This window comes from Aythya fuligula, chromosome 2, assembly GCF_009819795.1.
Source record: "Aythya fuligula isolate bAytFul2 chromosome 2, bAytFul2.pri, whole genome shotgun sequence".
Taxonomy (NCBI): domain Eukaryota; kingdom Metazoa; phylum Chordata; class Aves; order Anseriformes; family Anatidae; genus Aythya; species Aythya fuligula.
The window spans coordinates 55,880,705-55,899,694 of NC_045560.1; the positions used below are offsets into that span (position 1 = coordinate 55,880,705).

General features: G+C 36.3%; 1 protein-coding gene across 1 annotated transcript in view; it reads right to left on the reverse strand.

Annotated features, from left to right (window-relative positions):
• Positions 1–18,990, reverse strand: part of CNTNAP2 (contactin associated protein 2) — a 1,149,595-nt gene that overhangs the window by 446,544 nt on the left and 684,061 nt on the right. Inside the window, 1 exon segment of the mRNA XM_032182107.1 lies at positions 1,721–1,892. Coding sequence (XP_032037998.1) covers positions 1,721–1,892 — 172 coding nt within the window.

Here is an 18,990-nt window from a genome sequence, read left to right on the forward strand (position 1 = left end):
CACTACAAGAAGGACATCGAGGCCATGGACCATGTCCAGGGAAGGGGTACAAAGCTGGTGAAGGGCTTGGATCACAAGTTGTATAAGAAGCGGCTGAGGGAACTAAGGTTATTTAGTCTGAAGAAGAGGAAGCTCAGGGGAGACCTTATTGCTCTCTACAACTACCTGAAAGGAAGGTGTGGGCAGCTGGGAGTCAGACTCTTCTCGCACATAACTAGTGATAGGACAAGAGGGAATGGCCTCAAGTTGAACCACGGGAGGTTCAGGTTGGAAATTAGGAGACATTTCTTCTCAGAAAGAGTGGTTAGGCAACAGTGGTTAGGAACAGGTTGCCCGGTGAGGTGGTGGAACAACCGTTCCTGGGGGTGTTTAAGGAAAGGTTGGACATGGTGCTTAGGGACATGGTTTAGTGGGTAATACCAGTCATAAAGAGATGATTGGAGCAGATGATCTTGGAGGTTTTTTCCAACCTGAATGATTCTATGATTCCACTATAACACTGTTCCCCAGTGTCAGTACATTGGGGATGGGCGAGATTTTGGGAGGAGAAACAGCAAGGACAGCTGACCCAAACTGATGAAGGAGAGATTCCATACCATATGACATCATGCTCAGCAATGAAAACTCTAGGAAAGGAGAAGGAATAGGGGATTTTTCACAGTTGTGGCATTTTCTGACAATATCCAGTCACAGTTTGTGGAATCTTCATAGCTGGAGATACTTAGAATGTGACTGGACACGACCCTTGGCAACCTGATGAAGCTTCGAAGTTGGCCTCACTTTTAGCAAAGGTTGGAGAACATGAACTCCAGATATTTCTTGTAACCTGAACTGTTTTAAGATTCTGTGGTCTCATAATCTTTGCTTCTTTCAAAGCAGAATTTTAAAAAGTCATTTTCAACCTCCCAGCAGACTTGCAATTGGTTTAAAACTTATGTAATATTAATGAGAAGTCAAACTGCCATTATTTGGGAACTGTGCCACTTGCTCCTTCTGTGTCTTTCCTAGTATTTTTAAATTTACTTATTTATTTATCTGCCAAAGAACAAGACACTGACAATCAGGAGCAGTAAAAATCAACACAGGTTGAATAGGTAAGCCCCAAAGAAAAAGTCTACCATTGTATACACTGAGAATTTCTTAATTGCTGAATTCTTTCTAAATTACTCTTCTCAGGAAGGGGGGGGGGAGTGAGAGAGGGGGGAACAACGCGGACCAAACCAAGCATTATTTTAATCAAGTTCATGCCTTTATTAAATGCACAACTGTGCAAGCATGTGCACCTATTTTAGTTCTCTGAGGAATTCAGTGGTAGCAGAAGGCACTAAAACTGGAAAGCACAGCTTCCAGTTGCAAAAAGATTGCTGTAACTGACATATAAGAAACTGATAAAGCATGTGTCTTCCTCTACAGACATCTCAGACATCTTTCTCTATTCAAGGCAGCCATTTTATTGACCTGTGCACTGAATTTCACTTACAATAGCTTTTCACCTCTTCCTCTGCCTGAGAGAGTGGATACTGGAGGTATGCCTTCCACTGTATGTTCACAACCTAAAGCCATTATCTCCAAGCATGACACCCACTGCTAAAATGGTGGGACTGCACTAAGACTATCACTGGCAGTGTCAGAGAATCCTTTTGTACAACACTGTATAATTTTGGAACATGCAGGAGGTGTATCAGTGTATCAGAGTATCAGTGATGTCTCTGCAACTTACCTGTCAATAATTGCACACATGTCAATGGTTACATTGGCAAAGCTTCCTAGCTTGCCTTGCTCTACTGCTTGCAAATCCACCAGCTGATCATCCACATGAATAAACTGCATGCATCCTTGAAATGAATGCTGAAATAGCAAGTGATCCGAGTCATTCATCTGCATAGGAAACCCTGGAGAGCAGCAGAAGAAATAGCATTATTAACTTCACATAGTGTTAATCAAGCCAGTATTTTTTCACAACAAAATACATTTCATAGATAAGAGAAAAAAAAAAAAAAAGTGGGTAAGGGTAAGGAAATATTACACAGTTATTCAATTGCATTGCAATGTTATTGATTTAAGTCATTGGAACTGCCTGTAAGAATTTATACAGTACAGTTGATGATTCTTTCATTAATTTTTGTCCACAGAATAGAATTCTTCTACTACCTTTCTTCTACATGTACTCCAGCCCCCTATTACTGTTTCTTGTTACTTCTCTCTTTATAAATAGACCAAGGGAATTGAAGAGGAATTAATCTCCTTGCTATACTTTAGAGATCACATTCCCTTTTCTCAGATATTTTTATGGTATGTATTCCATAAAGTGACTTTCCAGTTTGGCTTTCCTTAGAGCAAAGCTAACTGTAAAATAAATATGTCTGCTGGGAACTTCCTGCAAACTCAAAACTAGCCCTAAAATCTCCAGGCCTACTTCTGAGAAATCTGAGGACATTTTGTAGTGTTTTCATTTTTGTTCTAAATGCTCTCATTTGCTCATCCCTATGAAGATAATTTATAAGAGATAAGAATGAATTAAAATCTTGACTCAGGGTAAAACTCGGGGGGACAAGATGTTTGCATGTAATTGTTTAACTTAATGCCCTTAGAAATGAATGTGACAGTTTACCTGAGAAAAGTGTCCTAGGTATGACAATTGAGTGCCTTATCCACTACATATAAATCTTTAACAATGGACTCCCTGAAAAAGCCTCAAGAAAATCATTTAAACAGAATGTTTAAGAGAGCAGGAAAGAGGAGAGATGGGCTATCAACAATTTGTTAGTAAAGAAGCTAAAAAGACTGAAAAATGTGTAATGGTTTTGCAGACTTCAGATAGGAACATGACTAGCCATGCAGTTCTTGACAAAGGTATAAATTTCACACACATTTATTTTGGTAGCTAAGACAAATTATACAGCTCATATTCATTCTCTCACTTTCATACCCAAACCAATGCTTTACCACCTTCTTCAATAGCATGGGAACAGCTAAATGTGAAGACAGGAGAATAACAGATTATGGAAATGATCCAGGTTAAAAACAATCTGATAACAACAGTAGGAAGTAGAAGGAATGAGCATCATTTTAAATTCTGCTCTTGAATACAGTTTACAAAGTGCCACAAAAAAACATTGGATTGGCATAATGAGGAGGGCAATGCATAGAGAGCAGAAACAAGTAACTGGGGGTTGTTGGAAGATGCTGCTTAATATGGCAACTATTACTGAAAACAACAACAAAAACATATACATATATACATATAAGTCTACCCAAGCATTTACTCAAGGCACATTTTGACTGAAAATCTTTGCCAGCATATCTATATGACTAATAACAGTGACTGAAATTTTCTAAAACAGTCTTCCCCCTCAGCTAATACTACTGCTGATAACTCCTAAATTTCCCTGACTCACTTCAGAGTTCACTCGTGGCACCACAGGATTAATCAGGGATGTTATGGTCATTAAGCAGTTACCATGCTAAAAGTTAGCTCTGACATGTATTTCAAGAAATTGTGCAAAACCCCATAGGAGCAAAATTACACTATCACAGGGAGTCATGACTACTATAAGAAAGATAAATAATCCATTCCCACTAATACATGTCAGATGGAGAAGAAAAAGCTCCTAGGGTTGGCTAGGTAGGGTTGACTCCCATTTGGCGAGGTAGTGTACAATATCCTCATCAGACCATCTATCTTCTACCAAAATTATTCTAATCCCAGTGCTTGAGAATCATTAATTTGGATTGACAGAAAAATCACGTTATAAGGACAGGATTTATATTTTCTTCCCAACATGAGCATTGGCTAATGACTTATCTGAGGAAAAGAAGATGGGAACTTCAAAAACCTGCCTCCTATTTTTTTAATTTGTTCTTTCCAGTAACTGATTAAATCAATCAATCTCAATTAGTTTGAGGCTTTACAGAAAACAGAACAGAGACAGGGAAGTGAAAGTTCATCCTTTGCTGTTTGATGAGTGAAAGTACTACATTTGCATGATTCCATCATGTGCTTTCTCCATTTACACTTAAACAGCTCATTCTTTCATTATATATATATATATATATATATTTTTTTTTTTTCCTTAACTGTCACTAGAATTACCCTATGTAAGTAGAATTACCCTTCTTGGCAGGAAGCCTGTCATCTTCTTGTTCAAAGCATTTCCAAAATTCCTTTTTTGTAAATATTAAATCCAAGGTTACCAACACTGATGTAAAACCTGCACTTAGTAACTTTAATGTAAACCCAGCAAAGTCAAGGAATTGTAGAGGTATGTCTGAATGTACTGGAAGATTATCCACCGCTCTTCAAGGACTAACTATAAAATAAGCTCCAAGCCTAGAGCCACAATTCACTGTTAACACATCAAAAAGAGTATGATCCAAATAACTAAGCTGGAAATGTATGATTGGATTCAACAATTTACTACTAATATTTGATAGAATTTGAGGACTGTCCACAGAGGCATTTCAATATGGTGAGTCTCAGTTTCAGGGCATCAGAAGTATCACTTCTTCACCTACACTACTTTAGCACACAGTTATTGCTCTCTGGGACACATGCTCAGCTTTGATATTAGGTGAACCTTCAAATTGGAAAGCAGCTGCTCCTAACCTGACAACAGCCTAAATCAAGGGGAGTGGTCTACACTGAGTTCTAGTCAGTTTGGGAATATGAATTTTGCTATATCTATCAATGGATGAAGAGTATAATTTGCTCACTCGTAACTCTTTATTTGCCCATCTCCTTGCTACATCCTTTGCTGTTTCTAGTCATAGTAAGGACTTGGAAGAGGATTATATTATCACTATTATTTTTACTTTAATATATTAATATATATAATAACATAATATTAAATATGTTATATTAAATATAATATTAATATAAGGCTAATATTTTAATATAGGATAATAATAAATATTTAATGTTGTACATCACCTTGCATAAATTGTGAGGCTTGGGTGTCAAGGCTTGTAAAAAATATACTGTTACTATAACAGAGAGGTAAAGCAGAGATAATTTCAGAAAACAATTCCTTAGCTATGGGGACTAGAAGACTCATGTTTTATTTTTCAACCATATGCTTTCTCCATTCTCACAAACAGCATTTTTAAACATTTTTTTCTGCTTTAAGATTGCTGTCGTAGCTTAGACAAACTCTTCAGAATAGTTAATAAATACACTGTTGTGTAAAGAGAACACCTTGTTATATTTTTATTTTTACGTCTTGCTTCAACTGTAAGTTAAGGATGGCACATGGGAAAGCAAGTATATTAACTGTATATGTAATAGATACATTGTTTCAGTCTATTAGGTATACAATCTAATGCCCATTAATTTTGGTGGAACCTGCACAGATACATTCTTTACACAATTCAGACAATTCCAATATGAGTCACTCGGGGCAAAGGTGCATTTAAAACCTGGAAATGATCTAATGTATTGTGGTTTATTATTTCAAATATGATAATGCTTTTTCCTTCGAGATTTCCATTACAGAGACACGATTCACTTCCTGATCTTTCCTACATTGAATAAAATGTTAAATGAAGTTCTATAGGCAAGGTTGACAGTAATGCTGTCACTGGGAAGGCCAAGCAATGAATGCATGATTTGGATAACACTATATCGATTTTCTTGCTGACAAGAAAAATACATACATTACCAATCTGCTTATAAAGTGCAATTTGGACAATTCAAAACAATTTTGATGCTTAGGACTACAAATATACCTTAAACTCAGGTAGACTGAGTTATCTTGTAATTTTGATGTCTTTCTGACTTTTTTCTAAGTCTGAATCTTACCAGTTTATTTTTCCACATTCCATCCCACAAAGAGATACATTATCCTGTAACGTTCATACATGGATCAAATATAAATTTTACCCAGAGTTCAAGGTTGGCTTTTTTTCCACAACTTCACTTTGACATACCAATCATGAAACAGCTGAAAGTCTATATCGAGCTTCTAATCTTAATTCAAACTTGCAAACATAGTTTACAAATCTATAGTTTTGACTCATGCTAATTTCCATGTTAGAAGAATCATTCTATTTTCTCATGGTATTTGACTCATGGTATTTCCTATGTTATATAAATATTATAAAATAATTAAACAAATGATAATTCATATAATAAAATACCCACAAAGGGAAAACAGAATTTCTTTTCCAGTGCCAAGATTTATTTTGCCTATCTTCCAATTACTTAAAAAATTCTAGCAAAGAAATTATAAGAAATGAAGCCTAAGGTAAAATGTATTCAGTTTCATGGTATAATGATGAATAAGCATATAGTCAAAGTACAACATTAAACATCTTAGGCACTATCTGTTTCTGAGATCTGATATAAGAATAAAATACTAGACTAGACTTTATAAGAGGAAATTCAAATTGTAATGCCACAGCAATGGTAATTTGTGACAAAGGAATTCTCTGGCATGGATTTAACCTGATCTACTTTAAATTTCTAACTTAAAACAGAACAACAACAAAAATGTATGTATATGTAAAGAAAAGTATGCTTTGCTAGTGCTAAATTTTGAGGCAAAAGGATGCTTATTTCTAGTAGTCCCAGGGCACACAAGCCCTCCAGGTAAAACAGGATAGCATTAATGAAGACTCTGGTGGATTTCACAGAATATTCTCTGTACATGTATTTCATATTATGTTGGAAAAGTTTGACCAGATCTCTTAAGACTTGGCCAGCATTTTCTACTTATGATTGGACTCCTGATGTGTTTTGTCTCCTCTGGAAATCTGATCCTCAGCCAGACCATCTCCTCTAAAAATATTTTATCACCAGCTGTCTGCTTATTAACTGGAACTAGTTCTAAAGAGCATTGAGATTTTTCAGTCTCTCTGTATATCATTCCTTAACCCTCAGTTAGATTTTACTTCATACACTGATACTGGGTCAATGCCTATTTGAATGGGATTGAAGTCTTTACAAAGTAGCTTCTAGCACCTCTATTGTACAAACGATACCAATTCAATATAACAATTCTCTTCTACCATGTGCCAGAGGAATATTTCCTGGAGCACACATGAGATTTATCTGTAATAATGCTATGGTTATTTGACCTAGGCATACATATAGGCCATGTAAAGCATAAAAGGCTGTCTGGACATGTTATTATATTGGTATTGTTTATAAATTGGTTCTTCAGGAAAGAAACAGACAGATAATGCAGTATGCTACATGAGAAAATGCCCAAAAGATATTCAGGTAGCAGCTGAGAAATTAGCTGTGAACAGACTATCTTTAAGCTACAACACAGCTTGCACAATTTTTATTTTATTTTTTCTTATGAGGATATTACCTGGCTAGGATGACAGGTTAGAGAAGAAGAAGGAAAAAAAAAAAAAAAAAATAGAGGAAATACAGTAGTGAAGGCACTGACAAAGCAAAAACAAGAGCAAGGCAGACTATCCCTAATGGCACACAGGCAGAGTTACCTCAAGTACAAAGGGAAGAATAAGACTACAGTATAATCACCTCTTTTTAGGCTTTGTTGTTTCAGTGCTTTTCTCTCATTGCTGCGGACCTTAGAGTGAACAACAGTATACTTTTTAGAAGAACTGTTTTGAGACACTTTTCCCAACTTCTGGTCATGGAATTCAAATGATTTAAACATATTTGGGCCTTCCAGTTACAGTTGGGAACTATCACATTTGCAACCCAAGCTTTCAGGTTGCAAGGTTTGCATTTGTTTTAAATTAACTGCAGTGGGTCCTGAGGTGTATCCCACCTTTAACTATAGCATCTTTTTCTTTTCCCTTCCAATGCACAAGGACAGGTGCTCTTCTGTTGTTGTTGTTTGTTTGTTTTTCCCTGATGTAACTACAAATATGGCATCTCTGCTATTTTCAAACCCATCTCCTGCAAGATTCATGTAGATCTCAATGTCTGGTGGACTGTACCCAAGCTCAGATACATGCACATAGCTCAACTCTGTTCTCAGATCACATGCCACCTGGACTACACTTTTCAAAGAATCCATGTATTATATCACCACTGGGATCTAATTAACTAATTGAGTAGAACACAAGCACGTTTTTCATTCACACAGAATGATTTCCTTCATAATAAATACAAGGTATGTCCTAAATACTGATATTTATTTTAATGGCTCAACTTCATACCCTAGCTTAGATAACACTGCAATAGAATAGAAATCATTCTTGGTAATCTAAAAAAAAACAAAAAACCACAAACTTCTACATTCATAAAACCAACTACCTATTAGTGTTCTCAGATACAATTCCTCCACGAAAAAAGACTTGTTGCAAACCAGGTATAATGTTATTTGAAAATTGCTGCTACAGGCTTAACTTCCCTAGGAGATACCTTAATAGTTACAAATCTAAGCATATATCCATGGACACTAAGATGGAAATGAACAATGTCTTGGTGGTGGAGGAGAACAAACATAATTATCTCATGGGACTGGTTTTACTGATTTTGTCTTTAGATGGGGAAGATAAGACTGATGTCTTTTCCTGCTTCACGACTGCATGAAATATATTGACTTCTACTCTTGTATGGCTCTCTTTGAAGTACTTTGGGATAAATGTTAGCCCAGATATTTGAGAGATGAAACAAAATACTCTTGCCTTGTGGGAAAGAAGAAAAAATATTGATATCAGGTATTGTACTGTATTAAAGGCAGGAACAAAATGGAAAATGTTAATTAAAATAGTCTTAAAAATAGAGATTAGAACTAATACTTGCCCAAATCACAACAGAAATAAGATATTATCTACTCAATAGATAATTTTCCATCTTTTATTTGCCTCACTATTGTACTTTCCTTCTATAGGTTGGTGGCTCAGTGGTGCACACTACTGGTTTTACAACATCAGCATGTATCTGGGGTCATCAAAAAAATTTACAATGAACTGCATGGAGAACAACATTCACTGCATTCCAAGAGCATTTGAAATTTACTGATATGAGAATTATATGTTTGTTTGTTTTGTTTTTCACAAAATAATAGGAAAACAGGATCATCTTGCTATCTCGATGTCTAAAAAATGAATGAAAAGGAACATTTTATTTATTTTCTGACAACAAGGTACTCCAAAAGACCTTATTTTGACAGGAAGTAATGCAAGCAGTTACCAATTCATATTATAAAAGCAGCTTACTTTAAGCTAAAATGAAGCAGTAATGCCTCATGATGAAAACTGGGTCTTATATAAACAAGAGTTCCGCTGAGGAAAGACCAATTTTTAAAGTGGTTAAAGGCTGCATTTTTTGCTTTTTCTGCAGAAACAGCTTGATCTGGCAAGTTTTTAAACACTTCCAATTCCAATGCATGGCTGAAATCCTAAAATAGGAAATCAGCAGGACCTTTACTTGTTTTGACATAAAAACTTAAAAGCTGTCTTCCTATTCCTGTTTAGTCAAAATTCTCCTTCAGATGACTAGGAAATATGAGCTACAACAGTGAGATTCAGTTTTTTGACATGGAACAAAGCAGTAAGTATGATCTTTATCACCAGTCCTGGCAATCAAAATTAAGTCAATCTTACACTTTACTGCATTTTTTATCTTGTTTTATTGGATATCATGGAAAATACAGAAAACCACATAATGATCAAATTACAGCAAATCTGAACATTACACTACCCATGTAATACATTCTATTTATTTTATTTTATTATTTAGGCTTTCTGTTTTATAAGAAAGAGCCCAGAATAAACATACACTAGATTTTCAAACTCTACTTCAACCAAAAATCCTTCATGAAGATAAAATGGGTCTAGAGACTGCTTGTATAATCATGCTTCAGGAGATCTAAGTAGCATAAAATAATCATCATTTACTGCCTTTCAAAACAGAATGGTTTTGGTTGGAAGGAACCTATAAAGGTCATTTAGTCCTACTGCCTGGCCATGGACAAAGACCTCTTTCCTTAGATAAGGTTCTCCTTATCTAAAGGAGCCTCCTCCAGTCTGATTTCAAGCACTTCCTGGGATAGGGAACCTACGATTCCTCTGGGCAACCTGTTTCTGTATCTCACCACCCTCATTGTGAAAAATTTCCCTATGTTATATCTAATCTAAACCTACCCTATTTCAGTTTTAAAACCGTTGCCTCTAGTCCTGTCACTTTAGAACCTGGTAAAAAGTCCCTCTATCTTTCTCATAAGCCCTCATTATGTATTCTAAGGTCACAATAAGGTCTGCCTTGAGCCTTCACTTCTCCAGGCTGAACAATCCCAACTCTCTCAGCATCTTTTCATAGAAGTTCTCCAGGCTTCTGATAATTTTGTGTCTTTCCTTTGAACCTGCTCTAACAGGTCCATGTCTATCTTATACTGGGGTAGTAGAGTTGGGTACAATGCTTCAGGTGAGGTCTCACAAGGGAATCAGTTCCCTCAACCTGCAAGCCTTGCTTCTTTTGATACTGCCCAGGAGGTAACTGGCTTTCTGGGCTGCAAGCATACATTGCCAGCTGATGTCCAATGTTTAATCTACCAGTATCTACAGTGCTACTTCTCAATCAGTTCATTATACAGACTGTACTAATACTGGGGATTGCCCTGACCCAGGTGCAGGACCTTACACTCGACCTTTTTGAACTTCAGGAGTTGTTTGTTTGTTTGTTTGTTTGTTGTTTTTTTTTTTTTTTTAAAAAAAGCAAACAAACAATAAGGAGATTGCACTGTTGGCATTCCTTTTGTAATCTTAATTGCTGCTTCTATCAATTTATTTTGTATTTTTATATACTACAAAATTCTGTCCACAATATCACTAAGATAAATTTGCTTCAAACAAAAGTAGGTCTACAGAACTTGTTGGAGCAATTCAGGTAATGAATCACTTGATTTACTTCCACTTACTTCCACCTAAGAGATTTATATTTTAATCAATAGTTTGTTTTTCAGTCCATTTAACAAAAGTACTGGAATGAAAACATTTGGTGGGAAGTGGCTCAACACCCAACCATTCTTTTATACTAGCCATTCAAAATCTTTCTGGTGACCAGTGATAGGACCTGAGGGAACAGAATAAAGCTGTATCAGGGAAGGTTCACATTGGATATTAGAAAAAGGTTCTTCATCAAGAAGGTGACTGGGCAATGGAACATTCTCTCCAGGGAAGCAGTGATGGCACTAAGCCTGCCAGAGTTCAAGAAGTGTTTGGACAATGCTCTTAGCCATATGTTTTGATTTTGGGGTGGTGCTATGTGTAGGCAGTTGGATTCAATGATCCTTGAGGGTCTCTTCCAACTCGTGATGTTCTATGACTCTACGAGTGTTCCCAAAAATTTGTATAACGATGATATACATGTACAACATTGTTGTAAATTGCACCAGTCTGGAACTGAATTTTTTCTTTAGGTACCCTAAAGATGCTATGAGATAGGAAGATGAATTGAGAAAATAAGCCTTTTATACTGAACTTCTGCATACATGGAGTTATATCTGTGCTTGTGTGTCTTGTTGAGTTGAGACTTGTATACTTTAAGTGTTAATGTTAAAATGTTCTGCCCTGAAGAAAGGGATCTGGGGGTACCGGTTGACAGTAGGCTTATTGTGAGTCAGCAGTGTGCCCTGGCAGACCAGAGGGCAAATTGCATTTAAGGATGCATTAAACACAGCATAGCCAGCCAGTTAAAAGAGGTGATTCTCCCACTGTAATCAGCACTGGTGCAGCCTTACCTTGAATATTGGGTGCAGTTCTGTGTTTCACAATATAAAAAGGATATTAAGATACTTGAAAATTATCTTAGCAAATCTGCTAAAAAGGTTGGAAGGCATGTCCTATGAGGAGAGACTGAGGACATTTGGGTTGTCTATTCTGTAGAAAAGAAGGCTGAGAGATGATCTCATTGCTCTCTACAACTGTCTGGGGAGGGGAAGTGGAGAGGTAGGTGCCAATGACAGGACACATGGAAATTGCACAAAGCTGCACCAAGGGAGGTTCAGATTTGCTATAAGGAAAAATGTCTTTACTCTGAAGGTGGCCAAACACTGGAACAGGCTTCCTAGAGAGGGGTTGATGCCCCATGCCTGTCAGATGTTTGGACAATGCCTTCTATTGGCCATAAAATCCCATAAAATCCAATAGAATATTGGGCATATTCTATTCTATTGATGAGACTGGACACAGCATTATGCTACATGTATTCCTGGTGAAGGTCATTGTCAGTACATTTCTCCAGTATGCTGAGATCCAGGTGAAGAGCAGACTTGTTACAGCCTTTTAAGTTACAACCACTCTCCCTAGCTTATCATACACAAATTGCTGAGGGTGCATTCCATCCCATTGCCCAGGTTGTTTATGAAAACACTAAAGAGTATTGCCTCCAGCATCAGTTCCTGAAGAGCACTACTAGTAACTGGTCAACACTTAGACTTTACAGTATTAATCACCACCATTTAAGCCTGGCATCCAGTCAGTTTTCCCCTCATTCATTTATCCAGATGATATTTTACCAATTTGCTATATGTATCATTGCCACAAATATCACGCAGACTGTGTTGAAGGCCTTTCTAAAGACAAGGCATACATCCACTGTTCTTGCCTCATCCATAAAGCCAATCATTTTATCATAGAGGACAATCTCAAGTATCTCCCTAAATTGCCATAATCTTTCAAAGACGATTGAGAGTAAACTTACAATAAAATTAGTCAGCTTCATCAGCACTCTTGGATCCAGCCCACCTGACACAACAAACTTCTAAGCATGCAATTTGCATGTGCTGTCTTGCTAGGCTAATCAAGTCTTTTTATGATGTGGGCAATACTTAACCCCGTTGGGTTCTGACTAGTTTCGGAGGCCTGGGAGGCCTGAAAGCAAACTTTGCCAAGAAATACCAAAGAAAGGAAGGTACAAAGTGTCTCAGTCTTTTCTGTGTCCTATCCCTGGGACCTAGTGAGATTACATTTTTCTTAATTTCCATTTGCTGCCAATATACTTACTGAAGCTTTTTTGCTGCCTTTAATATCCCTGGCTAGCTTCAACTCTGTCTGAGCTTCTTGCTAGTTTTCATCCCTGCATTCTTGGATGACTCTTGGGTAGCCCATCCCTATTTCAGCTTGCTGTGTTGTTTCATTTTTGCATTTGAGTTCAGTCAGAAATTCCCTTTTTCCTATAGCTATGATATTTCATTGACACTATTAATTATTGTAATAGATCTGTACAGAAAAAAAAAATATATATACAAAAACAATAAAACAGTTTTATTTCACTTTGAATATGTGGATGACATTAAATTCCAAACATATACATTCTCTGTCATGTCTATTTGGAATAAAGGACAATCAATTATCATGTGATTTGCCCTAATGCCTACTTGATTCATATAATGTTTCTTGCAGGCTGCTGGAGTGAGACTTCAGGGTATTTTCGTTAAGTGCCAAACATTAATTTTTTTTTTTTTTTTTTTTTTTTGCTACAGAGTTGGAACGCTAAGCAGCATAATGCATTGATAATTAAAAGGAGTGTGGAATGCATCTATGAGAAGAGAACGAGAGAGGAAAGGATAAAAGGAGACAGAAAAATTACATCTAACCTCTGTGTCTCCTCCTCCTTCTGTCACTCTTTGTCTCTCAAGCACAAAAGAGAGTGATATTTACTTTGAGCCAATGAGAAAGAGAGGCAACAACTTAGCTGAGAACATTCTCCGCAAGCACTTCTATTCAGCTGGGAGAAGAGGGATGCCTTTCTCCACTCCTCTTGCAGCCACGTGATGTAGACATGCAAACAAAAGCTCTGTGGCAGCTTTATTAAAACATTGTGCAGGACTATAATTCCATTTTCTGGGCTGAGCAGACCTTCTGGCTTCAGGGAAGAGACCTGACTCACTGGCAGGTGTTTGTGGAAACTGAATCAAGGGATGCAAGTACTGTGGATTTATTTTATTTTTTTCTTGGTCTGTGAAATACAGGCATGTGAAGAAAGTTCTGCAAAAAGATGGAGAAATTGTCTTGGCAACTGAGGGATTCACCTCTACCTGAATGCTGCTAAAAGGTGAAATGCAAAATTTGGGAGACAGCTATGTTGTTTGTAAACAACAGTTAAGAGTTGCTAACTCGTTCACTGAACACACCCAGTCAATTCATGTTATTGAAATAACAGTAGCTTTTGATAAACCAGAATGAACACAATGATTTTCTCTGCCTGTGGCACTGAGCTTCTGAATTTGTTGAAACTGAAAGATCAGCTTTTCATATCTTGTATCTAAAATAGTAAAACCAGCAAATGTGTTAATGAAATGTACACAAAGGAAAAGACAGTGTGACATTTAGCCACTTCTTAGTGAGATACTGGAGTTAGATAATCTAAGCTATTTCATTAACTTTATATAGGTTTTCATATGGCTAAAATCATAGATATCACTGAAAAAAAAGAGGAACATTTTTACATTGACACTTAAAGTCTGCAAGTCTCAACAAAACACATAAGCACGTGTAAGTCCATGTATGAAGAAGTTCAATATACAAGGCTTATTTTATCACCTTGTTTACCTTCTTATCTAGTCGGTATTATTTTCTTGAGAAAGTGGGTTTAAATAAGACAGCAGACAGCTCTTGAGACCAGCTGCTACATTCTGTCAGATTTATTTACATTTTTTTTTTGTATCAGCAAATTGTGTCTTAACAAGAGAGAGCAGTAGGTAGTGAAGTCTTCATCACACATGGCATTGAAAGCCATCTTTAAATGTAATTTGTCATATAACACTTAAAGCACTTATGCATGATGTAAAAGACTATATAATACATATATATATATATATGACCATATATATTGCTTGGCTTTGTCAGATCACACATCCAAGCCTTAAGTTCTAATCTTTTTCCCTACTTTTCTCCCTTTTCCTCTAGATATTTTGCAAGGCATAGTAGGACAATTTGAAATAAAAGAAGAAAAAAAAAAAAAAAGGAAATTGCTGAGAAATGAACAATAGAGACTTTCTTCTATTGCAGTCAGAGACCAGCGTGAAATAGTCTAACACATAACCCTGCTACATAAAGAAAAATATATTTGCATTTCACTCTTTCATTTTCACAGATCTCCATCATCTGAAATCTATGTGTTTTTGCACAGTACTAGTTACAGACGTGTTCTATTTCTATATGATTATGCATGGCCCATATAGTTACCATGCTGGTGATCTGCAGAAGTCAACACTCACAAACTGGTATTTGTGGCTAAGAATGTGTGAGGCCTATTCTGTACCTGTGCAGAACACAGGAATATTTCATTGTATTTTGATGTTCATTGAAATGGTCATAAGGGGAAAAAATTAATTAAATTCCAGTTCTAAGCAGACATGGGAAAATTTATACTCAATTTGCCTTCTGATTCATGCATGATAGGAGTGGAAAGGAGAGAAGTAAAAGGTAGAAAGCCAGTAACACGTTGCTACATCAAGCAACATACAGTGATTATCAGCAAGACTGTAATTCCCCAAGTTTGACTAGGCAGTGTATTTGAGAAAAATAGACCTTGACAAGAAGCATGAATTGCCAGCCCATAATTTTTAATAGTGAATTCCCAGCACAAAGAATTTAAGCACATGGAACCATGTTAGCAGAGGCCTATTTCTAAGACAACAAGCAGAAGAGAACGGCATAAACGTATAGCACATGTGAAAACAATGTCAGCCAGGGAGAAATATCTTGATCTGGACTCCAGTTAAGAATCATCAGATTATGATTCTGTTCTCTGTAGTCCAGACATTAGCAGCTGTTGTGATTTAACCCGGCAGGCAGCTCAGCACCACATAGCCACTCGCTCACACTCCCTAGGGTGGGATGGCAGAGAGAATTGGAAAGGTAAAAGTGTGAGAACTCATGGCTTGAAATAAAGACAGTTTACTGGGTGAAGCAAAAGCTGCGTGCAAGCACAGCAAAACAGTGAATTCATTCACTGCTTCCCATTGGCAGGCAGGTATTCAGCCACTTCTAGGAAAGCAGGGCTCGTCATACATAATGGTTCCTTGGAAAGACAAACACCATCACTCCAAAAGTTCCTCACTTCCTCCTTTACCCCAGCTTTTATTGCTGAACATGTCATATGGTGTGGAATATCCCTTTGGTCAATCTGGGTCAGCTCTCCTGGGTGTGTCCCTTCCCATCTCCTTATACATTCCCAGTCTCCTCACTGGCAGGGCAGCATGAGAAGCAGGAAAATCCTTGGCTCCATGCAAACACCACTTTGCAGAAACTAAAAACATCAGTGTGTTATTATCACTATTTTAGTCAAAAATCCAAAACATAGAATCTACAAAGGAAATTAACTCTGTCCCAGACAAAACCATGACACCAGGCAATTTGTCTGTTTTAGAGTTGGCTAACTTTACAATAAAATGTCAATTAATTTCTTTCTAAAAAGTTAGGGTTCCATTCATAATAGATTTAAGTGTCTCCACTTAAGCCATGAAGACAGTGAAATACACAATTTTATCATTGCCTTTCTTGAAGAGGAGAAAGCTGTGTCAGTATACATGTTTATGAGTCAAATTAATGAGAGTGCACCAAGTTAATCTAATTGGCAAGAATAAAAGGCAGCCACTTTGGTAATTTTTGAAAATACAAAAGTCTATCAAATCAGGCACTACAGAGAAAATACTAGATAGCAATAATCCTAAAGCAATAAATAAATAAATAAATAAATTAATCAGAACAATAAATAAAATGATGTAGATGGAGATAAGCTACCTGTTCATTTCTAAGTATACCACAGCTATTAAAACTAACATTGATGACTTACAGGCACAATCTATTATTTGACTACATATCCAAGAACGCTCATATTCTCACAAGACAAGAAGAATTCATTTCATTCAGCTGTGTCACTTAATTTACAAGCAGAAGATAAGCAAATATTCTGATACACAGAAACCAACAGAACACTGCTGGAGAGCAAAAGGTAGGTTCTCCACAGAGAGACAAAAACACATTATAAGCATTACATTGCATCAACTCAAGAGAATAAAATCCTTTGGAAAACAATATAATTATTTGCTAATCAGAAACTTATATAAATCAACTACCCTGATGTATAAATGGAATTTTAATTGCGTGTCCTGAAAAACCTAGGTAATCATAGCAGTAAACAAAACAGTTGACTATCCAATTTATATGATTACCGTGCTGCCTTGTCATACAATGGTGAAAAAAGAATTGTATTTAGATAATACAAATATAACCTTTTAGATACAAACAAGTACACAGAGATGTTCCCTGTGTATTTTTCCAACTCTATTGTCTTTATAAACACAAGGCAGCAAAGCTATAAGCCATGTTTACCTTGAAACTATTCAACCAAATTCTTGAATATAACTTCCTGTGCCAATACTGCCTCCTAAACTACTATTCATATCCCACTGTTCAACAAGGTAAGCTTCAGTACATTAGGGGTGCACCTACTGTACATTTGCAGATATTTATTCCCAACCCCGATTCATGCACTCTGTTTCCATGAATAAAATTAGCTTAGAAATGAAAGAATATTTTCTAATCATCCACAGAGGGAGCTATCTCAGGGATGACTTATCATATCAGATTTTAATGATAAAAGATTTAGAGTGTTTTAAAATGGAGCTTGATAAATTTATGGAAGAAGTCATATGTCAGCTCAGGTTGATTTTTGAGTTACAAATTCAGGCTTGCGATATAATACTTTTGGTGTGTAATTTGCTGATATTCCTAATGAGAGTTGAAAAATTGGACTGCTGTCTGTTCATGTTTCTACCATATTTATGTGTAGATACCTATGTGTTTAAGTGCAATGCTTCAGGGCTTCTGTTGGTTACCTACAAAAGCATGTACTGGTTAGGACTTTTAATTTTATTTATTTATTTTTTAATCCCTGATATATCAGTAGGATTTTGATGGAGTTTCTCCCTTCTGTGGAGCACTAAATTGCCACAGTAAGATTGAATCTGACACAAAGAAGGCCTGTACTCCTAGAGGTTTTTATTTCTTGAGTGACTCACATTGACTTCCTCATCTAGCATGTTCAACTAACTGGAATAGCAAATATCTCCGAAGTGGCTTAATGTATTCCTCTGTGGGTAAGATCCATTCACGAGGATGGATGGGAAATTTCAAATCATAACAGTTTTTGCAGGATTAGGATATCGGTGCTGCATTATAAGGTTTCTAGTTACAAATGTGGTTACAAATATTCAGGGTTCTGAATTTTCATTGTGATTGAAATTCAGTTTTAGGGTACTAGTGGTATATGGGTGCATGTAGACAAAATAGTCTACAGACTGTCAGATTAAGGACAGCTGGATGAACATGGAGTTGAGAGAAATAAAACAATGACTCTTCAGCCGTATGTCTAAACCATACCTAAGATACAATACCTAAAACTACAGAAAACATTTCTTAATTAATATTCATTTTAATTATTTAGATTTTTATTTCCATTCAAAGTCCCAGCATACAAACAACAAATTTAAGATTCAGGGATTCAGTGCAGAGATAACATATATATATATATATATATATTTTTTTTAGCACAAGTAGCAAAGCATAAAGAAATTTTTAATCTAACAGTAGTTCTTTTATCCAGTCCACACTGAAAGTACATGCAAAAAGTCTTATTTTAAATAAATTTTCCTGCTTAAGTTTGATTACTTCTATTTCCAAATAGCTACATACAGATGTTTTTCTAATTAGCACTGGGAAATTTATGCTGGCAGTGACTCTGTTTTTTCCTACAGGAAATTGTGCACTTCTGCCCATTAACTTGAGTAAGTAAAGAATGTCAACAGGATAACATGTGCAACCAATCTGTTTGCCACATATCTAGATTACTATTTTTATTGGGTGTATTCCCTCAGGAGTCTACACTGGTAGCACTGTAAAATTATATTGAAAATTCTATAAAGCACTCAGACTTCTGACTTGACACTAATATTAAATTTCAACACTACATACTTAAAATGCCATTTGAAATAATGATTAGGACCAGGGGAGGGAAATGTTTCACCATGAACAGTTAATTAAAAGTATTACTCTGATAAA